This window comes from Thalassophryne amazonica, chromosome 19 (assembly GCF_902500255.1).
Source record: "Thalassophryne amazonica chromosome 19, fThaAma1.1, whole genome shotgun sequence".
NCBI lineage: Eukaryota > Metazoa > Chordata > Actinopteri > Batrachoidiformes > Batrachoididae > Thalassophryne > Thalassophryne amazonica.
In genome coordinates, this window is record NC_047121.1 from 63,042,743 (window position 1) to 63,069,815 (window position 27,073).

At 41.6% G+C, this 27,073-nt stretch overlaps 2 protein-coding genes across 2 annotated transcripts in view; both read right to left on the reverse strand.

Annotated features, from left to right (window-relative positions):
* Positions 1-2,299, reverse strand: part of LOC117532329 (zinc finger protein DPF3-like) — a 72,319-nt gene extending 70,020 nt beyond the window's left edge. Inside the window, exon 1 of the mRNA XM_034195647.1 lies at positions 2,194-2,299. Coding sequence (XP_034051538.1) covers positions 2,194-2,225 — 32 coding nt within the window. The 5' untranslated portion in view covers positions 2,226-2,299. The remainder of the gene's footprint in view (positions 1-2,193) is intronic.
* A 2,749-nt stretch (positions 2,300-5,048) lies between these two features.
* On the reverse strand, positions 5,049-27,008 carry LOC117532327 (zinc finger FYVE domain-containing protein 1-like). Its single transcript, XM_034195644.1, has 11 exons — positions 25,538-27,008; positions 23,267-23,783; positions 21,593-21,804; positions 21,342-21,448; positions 21,135-21,243; positions 20,450-20,547; positions 20,192-20,309; positions 18,953-19,123; positions 18,605-18,785; positions 18,391-18,504; positions 5,049-5,850 (listed from the first exon to the last, which is right to left on the reverse strand). The coding sequence occupies exons 1-11, from the start codon at positions 26,033-26,035 to the stop codon at positions 5,618-5,620; spliced, it is 2,358 nt and encodes a 785-aa protein (XP_034051535.1). The 5' UTR covers positions 26,036-27,008; the 3' UTR covers positions 5,049-5,617.
* Between the last annotated feature and the right edge of the window lie 65 nt (positions 27,009-27,073).

Genomic DNA, 27,073 nt, shown 5'->3' on the forward strand with positions numbered 1-27,073 from the left:
CACTAACTGCAACCTAACCTTTATCCTAAACTATATATTAAAAGCCAAGTGGCCTCTTGTACATGTGTGCAACTCTGATCACAGAGAAACTGGGGAGAGCTGACATTTGTCATTTGGTATGTTTATGTATTTTGGGTCACCTTCAAAACAGAAAGTTGGTAGGACTAATATTTTGGGGGAAATTAAGGATATTAGGTAATAACAGTGAATTTTCTTCATGCAATGTGGAGTTGCATCAGGAAAGGTGTTTGGTTTAAAAACCTGTACCAATTCAACATGCAGATCCACCTTGGATTTGCTGTAGACACCGAGTGCAAACAAGGGAGCAGCCAAAGGGACTTTCTAGGTAACAACAGTGAACAATGGACGTTGATATCATTATTAATCAGTCCCTGGTAACCAGACAAGCTCTGAACAAAAAAAATATCTCAACCTTGCCAAATGTAAAACATGACATCAACTAAATGCACTAAATAATACAATTACTCACAAAACTTTTTCATTTTAATTTCCTGCACTTTCAGTTCAAATCATTACAGAACCATTGCATAACTTATTACCACCCTTGAGAAATGGCAGCTACCCATCTTCTAAACACTACCCAATCTAGAACCCGTGGATCCCCACAGGCAACGGACTAGACCAACCATAACCTCTTAAACCTGAGAGTCCCCAAATCTGGGGACTTGCCCTGTTTTGGAACATTTGAAGACTCATAACTAACCAATGCTGACACCAACAACTACACTTATTATACATCAAAATGTCAAGTGAAGTCTCCTCTACAAAAGTATCCACTTCAATCACATATCAACTAACCAGAGCTGAAACACCAAGCAAATAAAGACATGAATCGGAATTCATTTTTTGGGAAAAAACAAAACAAAAACAAAGTGGCTAAGGATAGGTACATCCGTATCTTCGGGACTTCTAAAGGTACAGACCGAGGTTCACTGAAGATATGGACAATGTATGGATGAGTTTTGAAGCCTTGCCAGACCTTTAGCCGCATATGGTACGGACATATTTGCGCATTCCGATTGGTTGGTAAGACACCCTCCGTATCTTTAGAACGGTCTCTGTAGATACGGGTCCGTACCCGTAGCCACGGCCAAAACAAACAAACAAAAAAAAAAAACCCATTTACTCCTACCAATATTATTTACTTCCATTTTTTTTGCATCCACAACATCCCCTAGGATCTGTCTTTTAGCTGATCCAAACTTTTGCATTTTTGACCTTGTACAAGCTGAGAAATAAATCATAATGTATGAGTATGTGAGTTTGGTGAAATAGGCTCTAGGGCTTTAAACCATTTAAACGGGTTGCAAACTGTGCAGGCTAAATCTACAAACCTGCACTACGAAACTGCTAAACGAAAAAGTGGCGCTTGGAGACCTGGCACGACACCTGCAGGTTATATGGGGATGTCCAGGATGGAATTTCCGTCCAGCTCAGATGTGTCCGGGAATTTCTTCCTGACTAAAATTGCAAGTGGGGGGCTACAGTCCTGCAAAGCCCCTCCTCTGCAGCCGCCTATGGCTTTAATTTTACAATGACTAGGCCACTTATACTGTGGAACACAGAAGGATAAAGGAAGGAAGCAGACACAGTCCTCTGAAGTTGGAGAGCCAGAAATATTTGATCAGTGAATTGCACTGCTGTCACTTTTGTCGATCTGGCCAGCAATCGAGCAAACACACACACACACACGAAATGCCTCCTCCTCCCTCGCTGCTTGTTTGCTTGTTTCTGACCACGTCTGCGCTCAAAGGAGCCAAAGTTGACATGTCGACAATTCACACCAACAACTTTCGGTACGTCAGACGATATTCCGCCCGAACACAGCACGATAGGACAAATAAATACATGTCGGGTTTTAACAATTCGGTGCGGGGCAAATAAGACACACTGCCGACAGTTTTTTTTTTTGTGATATATCCAGCTCAGGAAAGACGACACTCGGTGAAGCTCAAAGTCGCTATACGGTGTGAAAGTAAAACATTAAAATGCAGCGAAATTAAAAATAACTGTGCGGGTCGACTTCATGTGAAGAAGTCCACAACATAAATTTGGACAGCTTACTGTGTCACGCACACTCGGCTGGCGTGCACGAGCGACCTGTTTTTTAGCGTTCGACTCGGCGACAAAGTAATTATTAATAAAAGCTCCGTGTCTAATTAATTTACTTACGCTTTTAGGGGATTCTGAATGACAGCCGCCATTTTGCTCCAATGTAACGCAATATCGGCGTCTTGCAGTTCTGAGGGAAACCTGAGGAAATCAACCAATCAGAGCCTGCTTTGGAATTCCTGACCAATCATCGTGGAGTGTACGCGGGAGGGGCGTGGTTTATGTGCAAAACTGTCAAAATTTATTTTGAAGGGTTTTCCCTTGTATTTATATTGTACACAACTGAATTCAGCACTTTTTTTTTTTTTTAAAGAGGCCATCGCTGCACTTTAACAATCAGTGCAAACGGTACAGAATATCAATACGGTGAGCTTGCATTTAATTATTTATTCAAATAATTATAAATCATTCATCAGCATCGATAAGCTGATTCTCATTTTGATAGAAGCTGCAGCTGCTCACACAAGCACGATACAAGATACAAATGCAATTCAATTTATGTTTGGACAAAAAGGCACTGACACAACTTAATCGTGTGCAACCATCCAGCAAGTTTGCACACATCCCTGCTGCAACTTCAAACATACATACATATGTATATATGTACACACGCATATTCCTGTTTGACTTTTAGTTTGACAGTAGTGTTATTATTACTATATGACATCATGACCTACTTCCTGTTCTACCCTGTAAGATTGGGATCTTAAAGGTGGCCATTTGTGATGAAACACTCAGGTATTTAGAGATGAAATAAACACCATTATCTGCAAAATGGCACCCTCAAAAAATTTTGCTAACAAGAAAAAGCAAAACGATTATTAAATTCAGCTATTCTCACAATAGGATGAGTTTGGCACAGATTCGGGGGTATCTTTCCAAGTTACAACTCAGCACATAGCAGTTTAGTTTTCCTAATTTGTAGGGTGACCAACTTTTAGACCTGGCCAAGTTTGGCATGAAGTTTTTTTCAAGTGATCGGGCGCCACTTGTATATACAACATAGCATAACTCGGTATAAGATGGAATACCTCGGGATAAGTTTGGTTAACTCGGTATACACTCTGGGCAAACTTGGTGAGCCTACCCCAAGCCAAGCTGAGTATGCATTGTCAGTTACAAGTTTGACTATCTGTCCAAAACTGGTACAAGTTTAATCAACCTTTCAAAATTTGTGCAAAGCTATATGGGCTAGAACGCCAAGGCACACAACCCCCCGGTGTATACGAGTTGGGCTGCTCTTACCCACAGCTACCAACGTTGAATATATATTAAGCCAAGTTAGTTTAGATTTTGACAGAGTTCCCATCCATCCATTTTCTTCCACTTTATTTCGGAGTCGGGTCACGGGGGCAGCAGCTCAAGCAAAGCCGCCCAGACCTCCCAATCCACACACACCTTCCCCAAATAATTCAAACGTTTTAAACTGGTACAAATTCAACAGATCTTTCCCAACTTGTACTGAGCGACATCATGAAGTATGTCTAGTTAAATCCCCTCCATCCAGATATGCAAGTTGTGATGTGCATCCAAAATCTTTACAAGTTTAACTGACCTGTCCTGACTTGAGCCAAACTATGCAGAGTCATACATCAAGGCACCTCCCCGAGGTACGAGTTGTGCTGGTCCAGAGCTACCAGAGGTGAGTATACATTAAGACAAGTTACCTCAGACTTTTTAAAGACTTGTGCTGAGATACAGCAGTAGTATGCCAAGATCCCCCTGGGGTATATACAGAGATTACCCAGCACTATCTAAATTGAGTATGCATTAGATTAGACAGAACTTTACTAATCCCTTATGAAGAGTCCCTCAGGGAAATTGAGGTTCCAGCAGTAATGCGTAGCAGCATAGAGGGTAAGAAGCACACCGAATATCAAAAGTAGAAGTAAAAAACAATTTGCAATATGTAAATACAAATAGAAACACCAGAAATACTGCCCACTACTGGTTTACTGGCTTCTACTGTTCCTCTCTATTCCCATCCCCTGTCTTTCTATTAGTCCTCCTTCCCTGCGTTACACAGTTAAGATTTTGGTGATGTTCCCATTTTTCTTTTTAACATGGTTCAAAACCAATGTGAGTTTAACTGTCCTTTCCCAAGCTATGCCAAATACTTGTTCTGCGTTGCTACTCGGGGAAAACTCAAACACCAAACTCAGCCAAGTGTGAAAGCTCATTAAACCACCACAATGTGCTTTCATTGACATCCAGATGTAATCATTTCAGTTTTTAATCAAAACTAATCAGGATGCAAGACATTTTAAATGTTAATTGAAGTTCTCAGTCACTAATATTGTATGTGTATTTCTGTTTTCCTGAAGTACACAAATAAACAAAAAATAGGGAAGGAAGGGGTATCTGACACACGTCACTTAAAGTTGATAAATATAGTACATATATATATATATGGTAATTAGTGTCACACAGGAAACAGCCAAAAATGTTAGAGCAGCTTTCAATATTGGACAAATTAATGTAAGCTGTCACAACTTATTAAAAAAAATACAGTCACCTTTATCAGCAGTCTTGAGCTTATCAGACTGACGGTGAAAACCTGAAGGCATCAACCTAAAAGTGGTTTGGAGACAAAACGGACATTTTTAGCTCCGCAAAGCCAGCCAGACAGACTGACATGTAAATACTGAAAATCTGCAAAGCAAAACTGACCATTTATGTATGCGTTAAAACAAACAGCTCACTAACACAGCTCGTGCGGTTTAAACAGGCTGAGTAAAAAAAGGGCAACTGGTTGTTGAGTGTCATGCATGCCAGAGAGCTAAAGTGTATTTTTTCCACTTTCGATACATAATTTCATGACATTTCAAATGTACTAACATCATTTTGTCTTCAAACAACTACACGTCACATAAGTTACAAACATCATACCAGTAGACACACAGTGACCTGAATGATTTTTGGCACCACAGATATCCACAATCGAAACCCAAATTTCAAGACACGTTGAGGGCAGACAGCTCGATCACCTGAATATCTGGTTTGTAGCCTTCCTAACAGACAGCCTATAACAGCTGGAAATGGCTTAGTGCAAAAACTAAAATGTTGCAATGCAGCATGCAATGGAACCTGCCTGGATATAAAATATCTCCTTAACATTACAGATGATACATCGGAGAAATAACGCTAAACTCAGAGTTCTAAATGTACTAATATCCTTTTAAATTATACTTTTTTTTTTTTAGGTAGTATAAAAATAGCTGAACCTTAAAATTATGGACATGTGCCAGTGACATTTAAAATATTACTAGAGTGGAAACACCATTTTCACACTCTTCTGTATTCTGGCTGTTCTACAAGGCCACAAGAAATGTAAAATCCCAATGTGCTACACTGACTAGAAGCTTCCTTTGATGCAGAATTGGCGCCGAACCATTTGAGTACTGGAGGTAAAGCAGTGACAAACTGCTGGCTGAGGGAGTGAGCGCTCCTCTCTGCTGCTCTGAGGACAGAAGGCTATTTGCTGTTAAAGTTCTCCAGCTTTCTGGTTGCAGGTGGAGCACACTCGCACGGGGTGATCCCAGCCCCGCGATGGAACCGCTCGGCGCTCCGGGGAGCAGTCATCACACACTCCCTGGCCACAGGCGCGGCAGTGGTGCTTGGACAACTTGGCAGTGAAGTCGCGGCGACAGCTGTGGCAGGAGAGGATGTCTTGGTCAGGCACCCAGTAAGCAGGACGAGCCGCATCTTTCACGAGGCCTAGAGAAAACACGCAAATGCTTATTAGTTTAGTCATGATAACACATGGAGGTGTCACAGGTGAGGAAGGCTGACGCGTCAACCATTAAAGTCTACTGTGGGATGACGCTTCATACCATTTTTCATGTTCAAGTCTTAAATATACACGTATCATATAGGTTACATTATAGGCAATAATCAGCAACAAAACTGGAACAGAGATGTTAAACACGTTTGCAGACATGGGGCCAAATACAAAAGTATTTGTATTTGAAAATACTTAAATATATTTTTCGGAGTATTTGTATTTACTGATTTTAAATTCAAAGTATTTGTATTTCAAATACATCTCCAATCCCAAGTATTTCCAAATACTTTTACAAATACTTTTTCAAACTTGGGAATCTCTGTGACACCGTGTTGAGACACACCAGATATGCCATTTTATTATTATTTTGTGATATGGTGGATACAAAAGGATGCAATATTGATGGAAACAGAATATATATTGTGATAGTTTGATTATTGCCTGTAATATTATAATAGTGAATTTGTGATAAAACATTCAATCCTTTACTTATCAACAGTATTTGGTCATGCTATTTTCACAATAAATTGTCACCGGTTTATAAGTTTTGTGTTGATTTGTTGTTTATAGTTCATAGAAAGTATTTGTATTTGAAATACTCAAAATATAAAGTATTTGTATTTGAAAAGTATTTGTATTTGGAATTCAAAAATCTAAAGTATTTGTATTTAAATACAATGCAAAGTATTTGACCCCATGTCTGCACATTTTACCCACTTTCATGGGTCCACTCATTTCACTTCATTATCATCAACTTGCTGACTCAACAAAGGGCCTTGATTGAGGGGGAAATTCTGTACAATGATGCCTCAGTTTCACCAAATCACACACATCCTTAAGGAAGGACATCCGGCATGAAACTCATGTCAAATCAACATGCTGAACCACTGTGGCACCGTGTGCAAAAATGGGACAAACCAACATAAATTATTTTTATCTGTGCAGTCGTGGGTAAGGTTTGGAATCAAGGACTGGTTCCAAATTTTTCATTCAATCATGTGCGGCAGACGTTATCAAATCTTCTTCTGCATTCACACTGAAATGACCTTTAGGTATTCGTTTTAACACACAGAAAATTGACCGGGAACTGGAAAGAATCAGACAGATAGGCAGAATCAATTATGTTGACGAGAGATAAAAACTTAACAATTCCCATCACTAGTCATGGATGTGCTGGTCTTAAAATGCAGGGTGGTCATGCACACCTGATGCACTGGTATTAAGAGGAAGCAGAAAGTGATTGTGCAGATATACAGAGGCAGGCTAGTGATGCACGTACATTACGGCTTATACGCACAGGGATGCACACGAGTGCATCAAACTACAACCAAAGTGAAGTGAAAGTGCACATAACGTGCTTCAGCACAACTGGTGATCAAATAACGACCTACTTTTACAGAAAAAGTAGCTCAAGGTCACCAATCTTCAATAGGTTTGCGGTCTATGCACAAACATACAAATAATGAAAATTGCCTCTGCAACTTCAGGAATAATATGTTTATGTTGGAAGGAACTGACCTCGCATGCACGTACTAATTTAAGTTATTTTACATTTTACTAACCATTTAAGAGTTGTGAATGAATTTTTAAGTTGGAACTGAGCTTTTTTGCTGGCGGTTGTCTGGGTTTGGGTGGCTGTAATTTAAACATATTGGAGTTTCATTCATTCAGAGTGTTCTGTTCTGTTTGCATCTTCTTCGTTTGCTGCAGTTTCCCGCGCCGAGAATTTAAAGATGCTCACAAAGATTGCCGAAGATCGGTAACGGAAAAGGCTGAATGCACGTTCCACTTCTGCTTCTTTTTCTTGTTTTGTGTTTACTGGCGGTTTGCAAACCAACACGGTGCATTGCCGCCACCAACTGTTTGGGTGTGAAGCACTAATGGATTCTGATGTATGCTATATTAATAAGGAACTGTGGAGATAAGTGAGGGGAGAAAAAAAGTGGGGGAAATTACACTGAACTATATTCTCTTGAATAACCCTGTTCAATGCACGCTCCACGCACGGACAACATACATTTCTTTGACCTGGAATCTTGTTTCTTCAGCAGAGCTTTCACGAGCCTCTGCGGAAGCGTGGCGTGAGACAAAGATGATGTGAAGAAATTCGACTTTGCCACCAGAAACAATGTTAAAATGAATAGAATTTGCAAAAAAAAAAAAAATATATATATATATATATATATATATATATATATATATATATATATATATACACACACTCAACAAAAATATAAACGCAACACTTTTGGTTTTGCTCCCATTTGTATGAGATGAACTCAAAGATCTAAAACTTTTTCCACATACACAATATCACCATTTCCCTCAAATATTGTTCACAAACCAGCCTAAATCTGTGATAGTGAGCACTTCTCCTTTGCTGAGATAATCCATCCCACCTCACAGGTGTGCCATATCAAGATGCTGATTAGACACCATGATTAGTGCACAGGTGTGGCTTAGACTGCCCACAATAAAAGGCCACTCTGAAAGGTGCAGTTTTATCACACAGCACAATGCCACAGATGTCGCAAGATTTGAGGGAGTGTGCAATTGGCATGCTGACAGCAGGAATGTCAACCAGAGCTGTTGCTCGTGTATTGAATGTTCATTTCTCTACCATAAGCCGTCTCCAAAGGCGTTTCAGAGAATTTGACAGTACATCCAACCAGCCTCACAACCGCAGACCACGTGTAACCACACCAGCCCAGGACCTCCACATCCAGCATGTTCACCTCCAAGATCGTCTGAGACCAGTCACTTGGACAGCTGCTGAAACAATCGGTTTGCATAACCAAAGAATATCTGCACAAACTGTCAGAAACCGTCTCAGGGAAGCTCATCTGCATGCTCGTCGTCCTCATCGGGGTCTCGACCTGACTCCAGTTCGTCATCGTAACCGACTTGAGTGGGCAAATGCTCACATTCACTGGTGTTTGGCACGTTGGAGAGGTGTTCTCTTCATGGATGAATCCCGGTTCACACTGTTAAGGGCAGATGGCAGACAGCGTGTGTGGTGTCGTGTGGGTGAGCAGTTTTCTGATGTCAATGTTGTGGATCAAGTGGCCCATGGTGGCGGTGGGGTTATGGTATGGGCAGGCGTCTGTTATGGACGAAGAACACAGGTGCATTTTATTGATGGCATTTTGAATGCACAGAGATACCGTGACGAGATCCTGAGGCCCATTGTTGTGCCATACATCCAAGAACATCACCTCATGTTGCAGCAGGATAATGCACGGCCCCATGTTGCAAGGATCTGTACACAATTCTTGGAAGCTGAAAATGTCCCAGTTCTTGCATGGCCGGCATACTCACCGGACATGTCACCCACTGAGCATGTTTGGGATGCACTGGACCGGTGTATACAACAGCGTGTACCAGTTCCTGCCAATATCCAGCAACTTCGCACAGCCATTGAAGAGGAGTGGACCAACATTCCACAGGCCACAATTGACAACCTGATCAACTCTATGCGAAGGAGATGTGTTGCACTGCATGAGGCAAATGGTGGTCACACCAGATACTGACTGGTATCCCCCCCCAATAAAACAAAACTGCACCTTTCAGAGTGGCCTTTTATTGTGGGCAGTCTAAGGCACACCTGTGCACTAATCATGGTGTCTAATCAGCATCTTGATATGGCACACCTGTGAGGTGGGATGGATTATCTCAGCAAAGGAGAAGTGCTCACTATCACAGATTTAGACTGGTTTGTGAACAATATTTGAGGGAAATGGTGATATTGTGTATGTGGAAAAAGTTTTAGATCTTTGAGTTCATCTCATACAAAATGGGAGCAAAACCAAAAGTGTTGCGTTAATATTTTTGTTGAGTGTATATATATATATATATATATATATATATATATATATATATATATATATATATATATATATATATATATATATATATATATATACACACACACACACACACGAGGTCTGTTAGAAAAGTATCCGACCTTATTATTTTTTTCAAAAACCATATGGATTTGAATCACGTGTGATTGCGTCAGACAAGCTTGAACCCTCGTGAGCATGCGTGAGTTTTTTCATGCCTGTCGGTTGCTTCATTCGCCTGTGAGCAGGCTTTGAGTGAGGTGTGGTCCACCCCTCTCGTCTATTTTTTATTGCGAATAAATGTCTGAATGATATGGATCTTTGCTGCATCAATTTTTTTCCAGAAACTGTAAGAGACATCCAGGTGGACACCGTTCGAAAAATTAATATGGCTTTCAAGGACGATTTTATGGGGATTAAACAGATTACGGGGTGTTATTGCCCCTTTAAGGATGGCCCACAACTGCTGAGAGCGCAGCGCGCTCCCAGCCCCCATCGACAGGCTGACACCCCGCACAAACAACCAGATCATTTCCAACGTGAAAGCTTTGTTGATCCAGGACCTCGTCTGACTTTCACAAAAAGGCAGAAGATGTGGACATCAGCACTTTTTCCGGCACATTCCACCGTTACAGGAGTTTTTTTTCATGGACAAAGAAGCCGAGGGACGCACCACGGAGCCGTTCATTACAGGCTTAAAGGTGGATTTCAGATGGATTCCAGTTGCTTTCCAGTCGTGTGAATATCCGATTGTGATTGTGCATGAGCTGAACATGCCAGAACATGTCCTGTGAGGCTTCATCACGGCGTTTCTTTTCGCCATGCAGCTCCGCCGCGACGCGCGGAATTCCTCCGCCTTTGTTCCTCTTTCCATGACAAAAACTCCTGTAACAGTGAAATGTGCCATTCATTTCTAAACTGGACGCTGTCTTGATCCGGTATGTCCTCTGACTAGCACAGGAATAGTGAAAAGACGTGGACATCAGCACTTTTTCTGGCACATTCCACCGTTACAGGAGTTTTTTTTTCATGGAAAAAGAAGCCGAGGGATGCGCCACCGTGCCGCTCTTGACGCAGCACAAAACCACCTCGGTGTTGGTCTCTCAGGACGGCTTTCAGACGGATTCCGGCTGCTTTTCTGTCGTGTGAATATCTGAGAAATTGAGCTTGAGCTGGACATGCCCCAACATGTCCTGTGAGGCTTCATCACAGAGTTTCTTTGCACCGAGCGGCTGCACCACGACGCGCCGAACTCCTCCGCACGTCTGTCTTAATGTGCCGGAAAAAGTGCTGATGTCCATGTCTTTTCACAATTCCTGTGCTAGTCAGAGGACATACCAGATCAAGACAGCATCCAGTTTAGAAATGAACGGCACATTTCACTGTTACATGAGTTTTTGTCATGGAAAGAGGAAGAGCAGAAGCCTGCTCACAGGCAAATGAAGCAACCAACAGGCATGAAAAAACTCACGCATGCGCACGAGGGTTCAAGCTTGGATGACGCAATCACACGTGATTCAAATCCATATGGTTTTTGAAAAAAATAATAAGGTCGGATACTTTTCTAACAGACCTCATATATATATATATATATATATATCTCACCGGGCCAGCAGCAAATGGCAATGTCGAGCCCTGAGTGATCCAAGAGCATATTTAAGAAATGGTAAAAGGACTGCATTTATATAGCGCTTTTCTATCTGTATCAGACGCTAAAAGTGCTTTACAAATAATGCCTCACATTCACCCCAATGTGGGGGTGCTGCCATACATAGCGCTCACTACACACCGGGAGCAACTAGGGGATTAAGGACCTTGCCCAAGGGCCCTTAGTGATTTTCCAATCAGACTGGGATTTGAACAGAGGATCCTCTGATCATCTGGTCTCAAGCCCACACTTTAACCACTAGGCCATCACCTCCCCTGTGACAGAGTCATCAGGAGATGGCATACCTGCTAGTCAAATCAGTAATACAAAGTGTCAGGGATCACCCAGGTACACACTTATGCTAAATATGAATGAAATTGGTCAACTGGTCCTTGAGATATCATGCTAACAAGCAAAAACGGATGCAAAGACATGCTGATCGCTACATCCTCCCGGATTTTATACGGGAGGGATAAAAATCTGTAAATAAATGCAAAGAATGTCACATGTTTTTAGATATTTGAATGCACAGGCAGGTTTTGAAAAGTGAAATGCTCAGTTCTGTAAAGAAGTCCTACGTATATCGGGCCTGAGGTCTATTAGTGCCAGTGTTTATCTCCAGATTCTGTAGCGTCAACTCCTCCTGGATGGGACACCAGTTTGATGGAGGTTACTTCCCCATTTGTGGCCAGTACACACTTTTACAGCTGGGTGGATGGTTGGTTAAGTGCCTTGTCAAAGGACACAGACAGGAAGCATGGGCATCTGTTTTGGTGAAATTGTTTTACAAGATCAAACTGCATGTGTGTGTATCATAGGGCGCATTTATTTGATGTAACACATATTCAGGATCATTTTGAGGCTAACTGCTCTCCATAATTAAGTTAAGTCACATAATTAAGTTATTTAGCAGCTGTTGATTGACTGCAGTATACGTGAGTATCATCCAATATGCTTTTGTCTCAAGCCTGTAACTCAAAGATGTCAAGTGAACTCCTGGCTGCCCTGGGTAGGGTAACCATGACAACTTGGAAACAAGATTTGTCTTTGGAAAAACGTAAGCTAATTTTGTGGCGACTGAAGCAAAACTGGTATTATTGCAGTTCTCGGACGGTTTTGAAGTGTGATTATGTTTTTAGTGCATCAAAGGCATTTGCAGGTATTCACGCAGTCAGTAAACACGAGCCTACAGCAGCTGGAAAATATGAAGTCATCTCACAACTTATGGTTGGGAAGAAACCAACTGTAAAAACACTGACTATAAAAGGCACTCCTGAAAGAACCTGCCAACCCAGTCAGCAAATAAACTGTGGTTACACGAGACTCATTACTGCTCGCTGCTTGTACAGATAAACTGTAACAACAAAGGATTTAACACAGGTTACGTGTAACAGGAAATGCTCTGACCTTTGACCTGTTCGTTGACGGCTGAGCCTCTTGACAGCTGACTACATCAGCTAACCTTAGCTGGAGGCCTACACGGGAATGTGTACTCAATTTCTTTTGTGTGCACATTCACATGCATCCCATTTGTGTCCATTTAATGTTATTTGTCTGCAAAAACTGTACCAGAATGTACTGGAACTGAGAGAGGAATTTAGTTTTGCATTTCAGCACAGCCGTTAGATTGAGTTTGCATTTCTGAGTTATTTACTGAGCAGTTTACGCAGCCCTTATGCTGCTCGTTTTCAGTATGAATCAGACTGGAGTTATTAGCTGAATACGGGAACACACTGTACAATATAACTGCACAGATTAGTAATTAATCATTAAATAAAACAGCCAAATATTTTGGTAATCGATAACAGTTTTGAGTCTTTTTTCATCTTATTAAATGTGAATATTTTCTGTTTCTTTACTCCTCTCTGACGGTGAACTTGACAGTTTTTGGTTGTGGACACGAGACATTTGAGGACTTCATGTTGCGCTTTGAGAAATAATTTTCCACCATTTTTTGGACCAAACAATTTTTCGATTAATCCAGAAAATAATCAGATTATGTGGTAATAAAAATAACAGTTAGTTGCAGCCCAGTGAAATATGTTAGGATTTTACATTCAATTTTTTTGTGTTTCAGGAAGAAGCAAAGCTGTTTGCAAGATTTTGTTGCACATATTTTTTCCATGAACAGCTTTTTAATATTTGGCACTTTCTTTTATATGTAGATTTGTTTTGTGTGTGTGTGTGTGTGTAAAATAAACATGCCAAAATATGTGAATGTAAGGATGAATGTTATTGGGATTGACAATACACTACACCCTGCTATTGAGGTGGGTGCCATCACTGATACATCACCTAGATTTACTGAATTTGATGTTATTTCAGTGGGCGTGCTGACTAAACTTGTAATATGTGCTAAAAGCACAACCTGTCTTTTTGACCCAATACCAACAAAACTGTTTAAGGACCTGTGGCCCACTCTTGGGCCTACTGCATTGGAAATTATTCATCTGTCACTAACCTCGGGATCTGTTCCTAAATGTTTAAAATCTGCAGTGATTAAACCATTACTTAAGAAACCACATTTTGACCCTAGTCTACTGAAAAATTATAGGCCGATATCAAACCTACAAGTATCACTTTGTTCTAAAATTCTGGAAAAAGTGGTTTCACACCTTACTGAGAATAATCTCTTTGAGCCACTGCATTCTGCATTTTAATACCGTGGATCATCGTATTCTACTTGATAGGCTGGAGAATCATTTTGGGATTACTGGGACACCTTACCTAAACATTATCCTGTTGGAGGTTTGTAGCCAGCATGTGTTGTTGTGGCACAGCCAGAATAATTCTCAATGTATTGCCAAAGCAAATGAAATATGAACTCTCAGATATGTCTGGTTCCCAGGCTAAGCGTGTGTGAGAACTTTAATTTGTAGGAGAGAAAAATTTCTGCTGCGGGAAAAATGGAAAGTCCTGCAAGTGAATATTTACTTCATTCAAATATGTCATTTTAATATAATTCAGTGGCAAACTTAGCCTTAAATGCTCTTACCCACCCTTTTTTTTTTTTTTTTTTACATGTTACTTGTTGCACTACATCTATTAAAACGTTGTTCATAAAAGAGCAAATGTTTCTATGCATTACATGTCTGTAGTATGTTTGCATTAAGTACAGCAGCAGGGAATTCATATTTAGCTCATAAGCACGTCAACAGAATGCATTATACATAGAGGCTAAGATGTAAGAGGTCACTGGGGACTCATGCTACTAATCAGGGCTTGCTGGCTTAATGCAAGACCTCTGACATGTCAAACAACAATGTGGCCATGTGGCAAGGGGACTGACAATGGAAATCAGCCTGTGGCTGCAATTGTGTACATTTACATTTTCATTTCTTTTAAAAAGAAAATGTTCATTAATGTATGTTGTCCCTCTTAGCAAATAAAATTAAGAAATTGAGAAACAAGAAAAAAAAAAGTCATTGATTTTACTTATTACTGTCAACAATCACATCGGCCACCAGATGGCAATACAATCAAAAACATTTTACTAGTTTGTTTTCTTGAGGCTTTGCTGAAAAGAATGGTGTTGCTCAATTAGGAGAAGCTGTCATTGCTGTGTTCTGTCACTTAACTCACTTCACGGGTTTCTGTCCATCACTCACCAAATTGAGAATATAAGCAGGAAATCAGAGTGTCTGGGTTTCTGGTCCTGGTGCTTCCTGTCTTACTGTGTGGTTGTGAAAGCTGGACCAGTGACCTAAGGTGACGACTGGATGTCTTTGGTACTTTCTCTCTTCAGAGGATCCTTGAATACTACTGGAATGACTTTGTGCCAAACCAACAGTTACTTAGGAAGACTGATGAGGAGTAAAGGCCCTTTCAGTTTGCGCTTGGTGTACTGTGAATGCCACAAGTGGATGAGGAAAATGGGCAGAATTATGTTTGTGAAGACTCTGGTGTTACTGAAAAAATGAATTAAATAAAAAGCAAAACACTCAGTGTACGAGTCATAACCACAAGATTAGCAGCGAAAAGTAAAAAACTAGTGATGGACGTCACCCTGCTGGGAGGAACTTTTTCAGCGACTGTTCGGAGTGAGGCCAGACAGAGCTGAAGCAGAACCAGACACACAGACTCAACAGAGGGAGAGAGACAGCAGCCGGCGTGATCAAGCGGACACACTCAGTCCAAAATTCTTTGCTTTGGAACAAATACAAACACCCAGTTTGAGCAATGGAGCTTCTGCAAAAGTGTGAGAGTTATTTAAAATAAAGCATGATGTTATTGCACCACTGATTAGTATGCTGAATAAGTAAATTGTTCGACCTATTTTTACCAAATAAATCTACACAACAGTTTAATTGACTACATGAACAGTCTCAATAACTAAATAAATAACGTAGATTTTTTTAAAATTTTAACTTTTTTTACAATCACATAATCAGACCTTAAAGAAAACAGCACAGCACTGTTTTTAGTTTCTTCATATTTTAAGAAATATATTTTTTCACTTGTCTCACATCAGGAATATTTCAACATTTTCTGTGCAGAGAAACTTGCAAATAAAGATGCACTTCAAACCTTCCACTGATGGAGCTGCACACCAAAACCTGTAGTCCAGACGGAAGAAGAGAACATCTCTGCTCTTGAAAACGTGAGGAAAGTGTCTCCAAAATCTCCACCAAGAGGTCAAAGTTGCAGAGGAAACTTTCATCTGGTTAAATGTCCTGAGAGTCCAGCTCACTTATCTCTGAAAAACAACACCTGCTGCTACGCTTCTAAATAAAACAAAGGCTCTTTTAAAGCAACTATTTTATTATTTGAAAAAGCTATTTCCTTTTATATTTTAATGTTAAATGAATGAATCATTAAACATGTCCATGAAGTCAAAGTTCAACTTGCAAAGGTAGAAGCCCCGCCCCTATTGTGCATAATTTCAAAGCATTCACAATCACTAGAATAGTCAAAATTATATTTTAGTAATTACTCTGTCCTAATTACAACATTAAAAGCAATCACACAGTCCATGAGGACATAATTAAATGTTGAAATGACTAAATTAAAAAGTGATATCATGAGGTTTATGTCACATGACTACATGTGCTGCTGACAAATATCCATCCATCCATCCATCCATCCATCCATCCATCCATTTTCTTCCGCTTTATCCGGAGTCGGGTCGCAGGGGCAGCAGCTCAAGCAAAGCCGCCCAGACCTCCCGATCCACACACACCTCCCCCAGCTCCTCCGGGGGAACCCCAAGGTGTTCCCAAGCCAGCCGAGAGATGTAGTCCCTCCAGCATGTCCTGGGTCTTCCCCAGGGCCTCCTCCCAGTGGGACGTGCCCGAAACACCTCTCCAGCGAGGCGTCCAGGGGGCATCCGGAAGAGATGCCCGAGCCACCTCAACTGACTCCTTTCGACGTGGAGGAGCAGCGGCTCGACTCCAAGCTCATCAAGAGCAAATGAAATTTGACTGTAGAAAAAATGCATTAATCTTTAACAGACACACTACAGTTATTGTTACATCATCTCCTGTTTTGTTCATAATAAGTATTTATATTTATTTATGGTGTCTGTTTTCCTGGTTGAAATGTAGATATGAATGAATGAATCTACCAGACTTAGAAATGTATACATTACTTTTCATGGTATTTTATTTGTCTAAAAATAAATGTCCCAGGTTCATCATTATATTAATCAAGAAATTGTCTCATCTGAAACAACAACAGGCAGGTTATGGTTTTGAGTTACAGATGAACAAAGATTTCTTTAAAAAAAAAAAATCCTTTTTTAACGTAAAACAATTTTAACTGCAAATTTTCTATTGTAAAAAAAATGTTTTTTACTTCAAAAAATAAACAGTAATGTGAAATTAATTTAGAGGTTAAAAAAAAAAAACAATTTGTAAGGATTTTCTTTACAAAACTGCTGTGTAAATTAGCAGACCTGATGTTCCTGTCAAATTTCAGCACTCTGCCGTCTTCCGTGTTTTGACCTGATGCCTTGTTTCTACTGGACTTAACAGCATGCAGCAGTGAAAGTTGTATTCAGCTGAACTTTCACCGCATTAAGTTTGATGTTAAGCGGCGGTGTGCGCTCCAGATGGAGCGTTGTGCAAGCTCAGTTTTTGCATGTCACACGGTGACACGGCGTTTGCACAACACTTCTCATAGAAAACAACTGGCTTCAACTGGCGCCGCGTTTAAGGCCCTTAACAGTTACACAGTGGGGGAGCGGCTGCTAAGACGTTTTTGGCCATGTGGTTTGTTTCTCAGGTGTCTCGGTGATGAGGACCCTAGTGACTGCAGAAGATGCCAACATGATGATATAAAGGAGTCACCTGCTTGTGGCAGATACATTGATCAGCCATAATGTTTTGACCACTTACAGGTGAATTGAATAACACTGATTATCTCCATACAACAGCACCCGTCACTGGGTGGAATATATTAGGCTGCAAGCTCACATTTTGTTCTCAAACATGATGTGCTGGACAATGTGAAGGCATAAAGATTTGAGTGACTTTGACGAGGGCCATAGTGCAAGTTTTGCATTACCAGTTACACAACATCCTATAGGCCTATAACGTCTTTAGAGTTCTCCAGGTGTCTTTGCTCACTCATCTCCTTCTTGCACAAGCACTCATTTTTTGAGAACTGCATCCTACAGACATATTTACCAAACAGTACCCTACAGGTTGCATTTCTTAAGAACTGATGTAAATCAAGTCCCAGAAACATAGTGATTTGGAAATGTTCATGTGTCCATCCCCTGAATTGACTGAAGAACACTGTCTGCAAAAGTGATGATTACTGCTTATGCATCATTGTCATGTTGTAGAGATTAGTTTAGTTTTCACTGCGAGTTTAAAGGGCTTCATTTTAGGATTTTTACTTTTTTATACAAAAGCCTGACTCCAACATTCAAATGTGTAAATAGCTCATTTAGTGGTATGTTCACATGAAGGAAAACCCAGCCTTTTGCTTTTTTGGGGGGGGGGGGGGGGGGGGGGGGGGGGGGGGGGGGCAAGACTCACCAAGTGGGATGTCAATAGCAGTGACCACAACACCGATGGTGTTAGTCACTGCCTCTCCAACCTTCCTGGCTAGAGTTCCACCTTCATCTTCCTCATGCTCCATGTTTACCAGCTCTAAATAAAACAACAACAAAAGCTGCTCTTACCAAAGGTACAGCTCACACTTGTGTTAAATAGTGTCCTAATCAACACACATTTGCCACAGTGTGTGTACCTGCACATGATGCTCTCTGCTCAAAGCAGACATCACACACTCTGACAGGAGCGACACCCCACCCTTTCTCAGGAACAGGTGTGGCTTTGGAAGAACACCCATCACAAAATCCCTCCCCACAGGCACGGCAGTGATGCTTGGTGTCGTTGTCCTGGAAGACTGTGTGACACTTATGGCACACCTTGCACAAGAGAAGGAATGGCATAAATAAAGTTATTGACCAACAGCTAGAGGGAAGGGGAGTTTCAGCAAACACGAGTTGCGCAACATGCAGATTGTAAACATCCCTCTGGAAAAGAAAGTGTTGACTTGGCTCTTGGTGGTGGGTGGGCTGAGTGTGCTACTCACCAAGATGAGGGAGTTGGGTTTCCAGTAAGCTGGGGCGATCTGATCCGTCAGCCAAGAGGTGACAGCCTTGGCAGGTTTGACACTGAGCTCAGAAACAGACTGGGCCACCAAGTTTACTCCGTCCAAAAGACGCTGCGCTGCATTGCTGTTGTCCTTCAGAAAACCATCAGACTGGGGGGGGGAAAAAAAACAAATTTAAATGTTAGTGTGTGACTTAGATGAATAATTCAGTGAATAACCTGCATTATATACTGTAAATAACACTGTAAATCTTTGTGCCCTCTGGTGGGGACTTTTGCTCAAGGCACTGGCTGAAGGGGAATCCCTCATTCAAGCTAGTAAGAACAAATTTCAATTTGGATTTCACCTTGACACATATCCATTCCATCCATTTTCTATACCCACTTACTCCAATTAAGGGTCATGGGGAGGCTGGAGCCAATCCCAGCAGTGACAGGGCATGAGGCGGGGTACACCCTGGACAGGATGCCAGTTTATCAGTGCCTTGCCACATATCTTCCATCAAATTTTGACCTCATCCCAAGGTCACAGGTGCATTTAAGAACCTTCACCTGTAACTGGAACTACATTGTTACCTGCCACCAATTTGTAACCAAATTGATACTGTATATCTGCCATGAGGTCACTGGACATTTTTTGCAAGAGAGCAAAAGCCCAAGTATTTAGGATTGTGATGCTTCCTGTCTTACTGTATAGTTGGAGACTTGTACGCTAATCAGTGACCTGAGGTGATGACTAGATGTCTTTGGTTCTTTGGTCCTAAGTGTCTTCAGAGGATCCTTAGGTACAGCTGGAATGACTTTGTGTCCAACAGCTTTCTATGGAGATGTATCACATGCATGGTGACATTCTGGACATGTGGAGTGTTCTGGGGGTGTTGAGGAGTCCAGTGGAATGAGAGAGCCAAGGAAACACTCACTTTTCACTAGGATGGTGAAAGTACACTGTTACTTCCAAGGGATGTCAATGGACCAATTGTCTGCCTTGGTGGTTTCCACCTAGGACCCAAGGCGAATTCATGGTGACAAATGGCACCACCACATGCTCCTACACCTGACCTACACCATGGTTCCTGATGGGATTCCAACATAAGCATCTCATTCAGGAGATCAATGCTCTACCAAGTCATCAAAGGTGGATTCCCCACTGTCCAAATGGAACATATTTCAATCTGGATATCACCTTGCTACATAAACACATTACATTAGTTTATCTTACCCCTGGCCATACATGTTGGATCTCAGTGCGGACAACCGAATCCACAGGGTCCTGGTTCCCATACCAATACTGACGGCTACGATAAATGACTCCACAGCTGGGACATTCAATAACATACCTGCAAACACATGAATATAAAGCCTAATCTCTTGGAATTTTTTTTTTATTTTAGGTGACTCTGGTGGTATAACTGGGCTATATAAATAAATAAATATGAAACATACCCTAACTTATGCAAGTCATGCCCCTGCTACTCACCCAGACCAGGCGTACTTAGCAAGGCCCATCCAAGGAGAGTCTGAGGAAGCTGAGGTCTTGGGGATGACTACCACTTCCTTCCCACCAATATAGCAAGCCTAAAGCAACAGATCATGTCAGTGAAACAAAAGTAATAACAGTAACAAAAGTAACTGTAGTGTCAAAATTATTCATTTAATGTCTTACACATAGCCTGCCTAAAACCTTTGCATTTAACTCTGTACTGAAGGCCCCATGTAACCTAATGAGATAAGCAGCTGCATCAATAACCACATTGTTTCTGCCTGACCTTTCCTCCCATCCCCTGCATAGCAAAAACTGTGATAACATTCATTTTCAGCGAGAGTTTTCATGGGAAATTCAAAGTTTCATTTACTGGTAAATGTGTACGTGACTGACTGCAGCAAAACCCGTCTTTCTCTGAATGTACAAAAGAGTACCCTCAGATATGCTCTGGGCACACACACTTATTCTGAATCCTGCTGTTCTGATTTTGACTATTGCATGTGTCTTCGAGGCCTCGAATGAAAAGCCTGTTATTTTAATCTGCCAATTTCTTGACTTTATTTCCACAAGCAGCCTCAGACACTTTGACTTAAAATCATTTTTGCCTCCACATAACAACAGCAAAGCCATTCTGTAGCTGTAGCATCATGATATACGGTATCTGAATTACAGCGCTCACCTTACAGGTGTAAATGCGATTATCATACTGAACTGAATAACGACAACGATGCTTCGCCTCGTGGCACACGCCTTCTCCTAAGTGGTTCATGCTGTTCTTGCAACCAGATCTGTGTCAAAAGTAACAAAAGTCAGAATCTTAATACAGCAAGCGACAGCAGCAGAACTGCTGACAGACACACTACCAAGAAGAGAAAAATCTACTGACCCACAACTGAGGCACAGGCTGGAGCAAGTGAAGTACTCATCCGGAAAGAAACAGCTATGAGCTACTAGTTCACCTGCAATTTCACCATTGAAGCGTTCACTCAGTGCCTGCAAAATATGCAAGCAGTAGATATAAACTGCCATTTGAGTTCAGGAACACACAGTAATTTATATAACTTATGTGTCAATTCAGGACAGTGTTGCGTTTACTGCTACACTCAGCCACTTTCATACAGAATTTTTAAGCCCTACCTGAAGGGCTTTAAATATGACCACAGGCGAGCGCGGGGAACGTGTGATGTTGTTATCCAGGAGATGCTCCAGATGATTCCGCAGGCCCTGGAAGTCAGTCGGGGGGGTGAGAGTCTGTGTGCCCCAGTACTGCACCGAGCTGAAGGCCTCTGGGAAACGGGAAACCTTCCTGAAGCGTTCCAATATCAGCCGACCTACGGACTCCGATTTGTCTAAAACATAAAATACAGCTAACTGTGCAGTGTTCCCAGAATACAGACATCTCCTTTCAGTTGATCAAATACAACAAATGAAGGTGCTTTGGTCCACTGATTCCTGCAAATCACTTTTCAGGCAGCCTAACATGTCATTTCTCAATGGTGTGAAAATTGGGAGTTCAGTGATGTTTCACATTAATGATCAGGTGTGTGTTTGGTAGCAGCATCACTCAAAAACTATTCATTTCTCATCGTGTAGCCACAACCAGGCTGTTTAAGTAGGGTAAGTCAGCTGTCGCATTCCTTCACTCCATCCTTCACCTCTTTCTGCGGGACACCATAATCTTCCCAGGCCAGAACAGAGTAAAATGATATTCTCAGTTCTTGCAGTTGAACATGTTTTTTTTTGTTTGTTGTTTTTGGGGGGGGGGGGGGGGGGGGGCTAGAAGGACACATCCTAATCAAATGTTTGTACCAATTCAATTGACTCCTTTCAATTCAAATAAGCAGATGTTCCACTATGAGTTTATTCCAAATGTCAAAGCTTCAAATTCCAGCTAATTTGTGAACAAAACTCATTTAGCCCCTTCGAAATATGATGTCCTTCTTTTGGTTTCCAACCAACGTTCAAGACTACAGGAACTGGTTGCAATATAAATGGACTGAGAACGCTGCCTGTCAGTCCAGTTCCTCCTCCACTATGACATTTTGAGCAGAGCCCAGATTAATGCCAACGCTACCCAACAAACCAAACTATGAAAACATTCTAAAAGTGTTGATTGAAAAAGTCAAGTCCAGGGCATCACGCATCTCCACATCTACCACACAGTAGTCCCTTGAGTCCTGCATGGCAACCACCCAGGTGGACAATGTCAGGTTAGCAATGTAAATAAATAAATAAAACAGGAATGTGGTCCTACTCTCTCACCTTTGGTCATGAGGGTTGGGTCATGACCGAAAGAACTATATTATAGGGTACAAGCGGCCGAAATGGGCTTCCTTAGGAGGATGGCTGGTGTCTTCCTTAGAGATAAGGTGAGAAGATCGGTCATCCGTGGGGAGCTCGGAGTAGAGCCACTGCTCCATCATGTTGAAAGGAGCCAGGTGAGGTGGTTCGGGCATCTGGTAAGGATGCCCCCTGGGCGCCTCCCTAGGGAGGTGTTCCAGGCACGTACCATCTGGACGAGACACGGGGAAGACCCAGGACTAGATGGAGAAATGATTATATCTCCACACTGGCCTGGGAATGCCTCAGGATCCCCCAGTCAGAGGTGGTCAATGTGGCCCGGAAAAGGGAAGTCTGGGGTCTGGTGCGAGAGCTGCTGCCCCCGCGACCCGATCCCAGCTAAGTGGTTGAAGATGATGATGATAAAACAACAAAAATAAAATAAAATAAAATGCTTTTAAGTTGAATCCTTCAAGCAGGTTGTTTCATGATGACTATTAAGAGGGGGACTTAATGTGAGAAGTCTTTTACCTGAATACAAGGCTGAGCCAAGCAGCTTCGTATGAATGGTTTCATGAAAGATGACCACAGCAGGGCCCAAGGAGGACAATGGGACATCCAGGCCAAAGCGGGTCGTCGTGGCTTTCAGTTCCTTGGTGAAATGCTTTAAGTAAGCATCTGAAGCATCCCCGAGGAACTTGAAGAGGTCATCATGGAGGCGGTCGGCGTGAGTGCGGTAAATGATGAGGTCGGAGATGGCGAGCACCTTGAGCAACAGACGGGTACGCTGGCCCTGTTTAGAACTGTTCCCAAGGAGACCTTCTGTGTCAATGACCACCACGTTGTGGATGGGGTCAAACGCAGCCCACACACCCACTGTACAGGACTCCTGAGCGGGAGAGGTCTTAAACACTTCTCTGCCGTTGAAGAAGGTGTGGTTCAGTGTGTGAGATTTGCCCTCTCCTGTGTTACCAAAGATGGACACCACTTTCAGGAGCTGTTCACGCTGGCAGTGTAGATTCTTCACAAATGCAGCTTCATCATTTATCTAAGGCAAAGCAAAAGAGAAAAGTCAAGATAAAGTAATAGACTATCAGGACAAATGATTGTCAAAGTAATATATCAAAGCAGAATTTTTTAAAAAGTTGTAGTGTACTGTGATATGGGAATTTATTGCTTTTCTGTTTTTAGTCCATTGTAAGATTAATATCTTTGGGTTCGCTGGGCAAAATGCAACAGTTACACCTTTCAGCGTGACCAGTTGCAATAAAACATTTTTCTTCTGTTTTCTCTACTCTGTGTAAGCCTGATCCTGTCAGATCTCAGAAGCTAAGCAGAGCAGGATCTGGTTAGTACATGGATGGGAGACCTCTTTGGAACACCAGCGGCTGTGTGTGTTTCTCCAGGTAAACTTGGAGTTGCGTCAGGAAGGGCATCCGGGGTAAAACTTGTGCCAATTACCAATGCAGATCTGGCTGTATCCGCTGTGGCGACCCCAAACAAAAACCGGGAGCAGCCGAATGAACAACAACATCTTCCATTTTCTGGAATTTTATCAGCTACACAATTATTATGAGTGTCAGTTGCAATAAAACATATTCCGAACACCTTTAAAACTCTTGTAAAAGTCAGAGTAGGTGGTGAAGTTCAAATAAACTCATTTGAAAAACTGCAGTACTCTGCTCAGACTGCAAAGGATGCTTTAACATCAACATGGCAATCTCTGATACATTTTTAAAATGTTCAAAACAATGATTGTGTCAAAACTCATTCAAAGTTACAAAAACAAGCGGCAATGGCCTTGGTGACCACCAGACTTATGGTTTGGAATGAATGTAATTGACAAATTCATTTTAAGCTACATTACCAATCAAAAGTTGCACTTTCCCATTCAACTGAATGGGAAACACATTCAAGCACCATGCACATGTAACGTCACGCTACACTTGCTCCTAATTTCCACCATGCATCTAATGAAGTCCTTGGCTGAGGACACGGAAGCGTGGAATGTACAGCTTGGACTACTGCCACTGAGACCTGGACCCGGATAAGAGTAGGAAAAAATAAATAAATAAATAAATGGATGAAGGTAATATTATTCCCTGCAACAATCCCAGACATGTCCAGCAGCTGGTGGACAGGTACATATAGTATATTACAATAGCAAAACAACTGTGCATCAATATTACACAATATTTAATCAGCTTATCTTCATTATACACTAAGAAGCAGGGTCAAATTAAGTAGGACAGTCCTATAAAGGCTGTGTGCACTATTGGGCCAGACTCATCGGCAGACACTGAAGTGTAAGAGTCTATGACTCACCCTGGATGGGATGCCAGTCCATCATAGGTTACTTCACCAGCCAAGGAGAGTACCCATTTACAGCTGGGTGGACTGGGACGAGATAGATGAAGTGTCTTGTCCAAGGACACAGATAGGTAGCCTGCAGTACACACCTGGAATTGAACCTTTGTCTATATTTTGACAGTCCAACTCCTATCTGACAGTGCCACCTTCTTTGAAATAATACAACATGCCCTTTCAAACTGGAGACTTACAAGATGATAGCGCTTTTTGTTTTTTTGAGTTGTCATGTTCACAAAGTAGGACTGCTCATTTCATTCAATGTATTTTACAGGGTACATGCCTAGATTTTCTAAAGCGTGGGATTAATCAAAACAACTGATATATTAATTAACAGTGACAATAATCTTTAGCTGTACCTTGAGTATTCACTCAAGAAAACATGGCTCTGCAACACAAACATTTTGAATTTTAGTTCTTGTCAGCACAGCTCACCTGCATCTTCTCATTCTCATCAACCAGCAAGAAACTGGATACCTTCTCCAAGAGTTTTGCTTGCTCAGATTTGGTTTCATCAACAGCTTGGGCATTGGGCTGGACAGAGCTGACCTCAGCAGATTTGGGTGGTGGTGGATAGAAGGTGAGGTGGTGTTTTTTCTTATTGCCTCCACTATGGGTACGTTTCTGACAATCATGACACAAGTTGATTTTACAGTTCTGACAGCGAACCACAGATCTACAACGTTTGCCATGGTCTCTACTGCCTCCTTCACAGCTGTCACAGTAAGGGACATGGCCCGGGCCTATCTGGACCCGCTCATGGTTCATCAGACGCTCCTGATTGTGGAGCTCATGCTCACAACGGACACACTGCAAGCTTTTACACTCATCACACTCGAAGGCCGCCTCCTCAGAGCCACCACAGGCATAATTTTCTTGACATATGAGACTTGTATTGACTCCCTTTTCTGAAGATGAGCCATGCCCACTCATCACTTCATACAAGATAAACTGAAATAAACACTAGCGCTTAGTGGATTGAAAGCACGTTGACCAGAAAACCAGCAAGTTCCAACAAATGACAGACACCTCAATTTTAACACTGCAATATCTCTAAAAACATTCAAAATTCCATAGCTCAACAGAGTATTTACAATAGTATTTCAAAACTTCAGTCAGGTGATATTCGGTTAAGCTGCAGTACCAAGTTGTGGCAGTAGGTGGAGCACTAACTTCAAGAGAACAAGTTTTGAACCACTTCAAAACATAATTGCTAACAAATGTACACAGTACAGATCACGTTAATTTGCCACATATGGCACATAACTGTCAAGTCAAAATGCAGCCAGCTTACATTTGTTTTTGCAGCATGATTTTCAAACACTTAAATGGTTTAATAAAGAGATGTAGCGTAGCTACTATCAAGCAAACAAAACAGCAGCTGTCCTTGACAGAAATGTAACTAAGGTGCACAAGTGAGATTAGGAACCTGTTAACACTGAGACTCATTAATCAGTAAATTAAATATATCAATTTTTTTTTAATTGAATTGACCCTTTCACCAAATTTTGTTTCAAGCTTAAGAAGAGACATTAGCAACTTACTACCATATATCAAGTCATAAAATACATTAAAACACAAAGATAATGAACATGTACCTATAAACAATGAAAAGGCGAATGTGTAAAAACGTTCATGCTAACAACAGGCTAGCTAGCAAAGTGCCGCTCAACGACAAACGGTTACTTCAAGTGAATATTGTTAGCTTACAGCTAGCGAGTTTCGACGGTCTGTTACAACTCTTTTCGAAATAAATCTGTTATTAGAGAGCCGACAAAGCCGAGCGTTTCTCACGGGACAGCTAGCATCCAGTTTGCCAACTGAGCTGTAACCACATAGCAACCAAAACAAGCAGCCACCAGCAAGTGCTCGGTTCTGCGCCGCTCTATGTGCGTGAAACGAGGAGTTTTTGTTAAAGAGTTACTGCATTCAAATCCCTCCGAACAGCGTCATTGTTTTGTTCTTCAACCC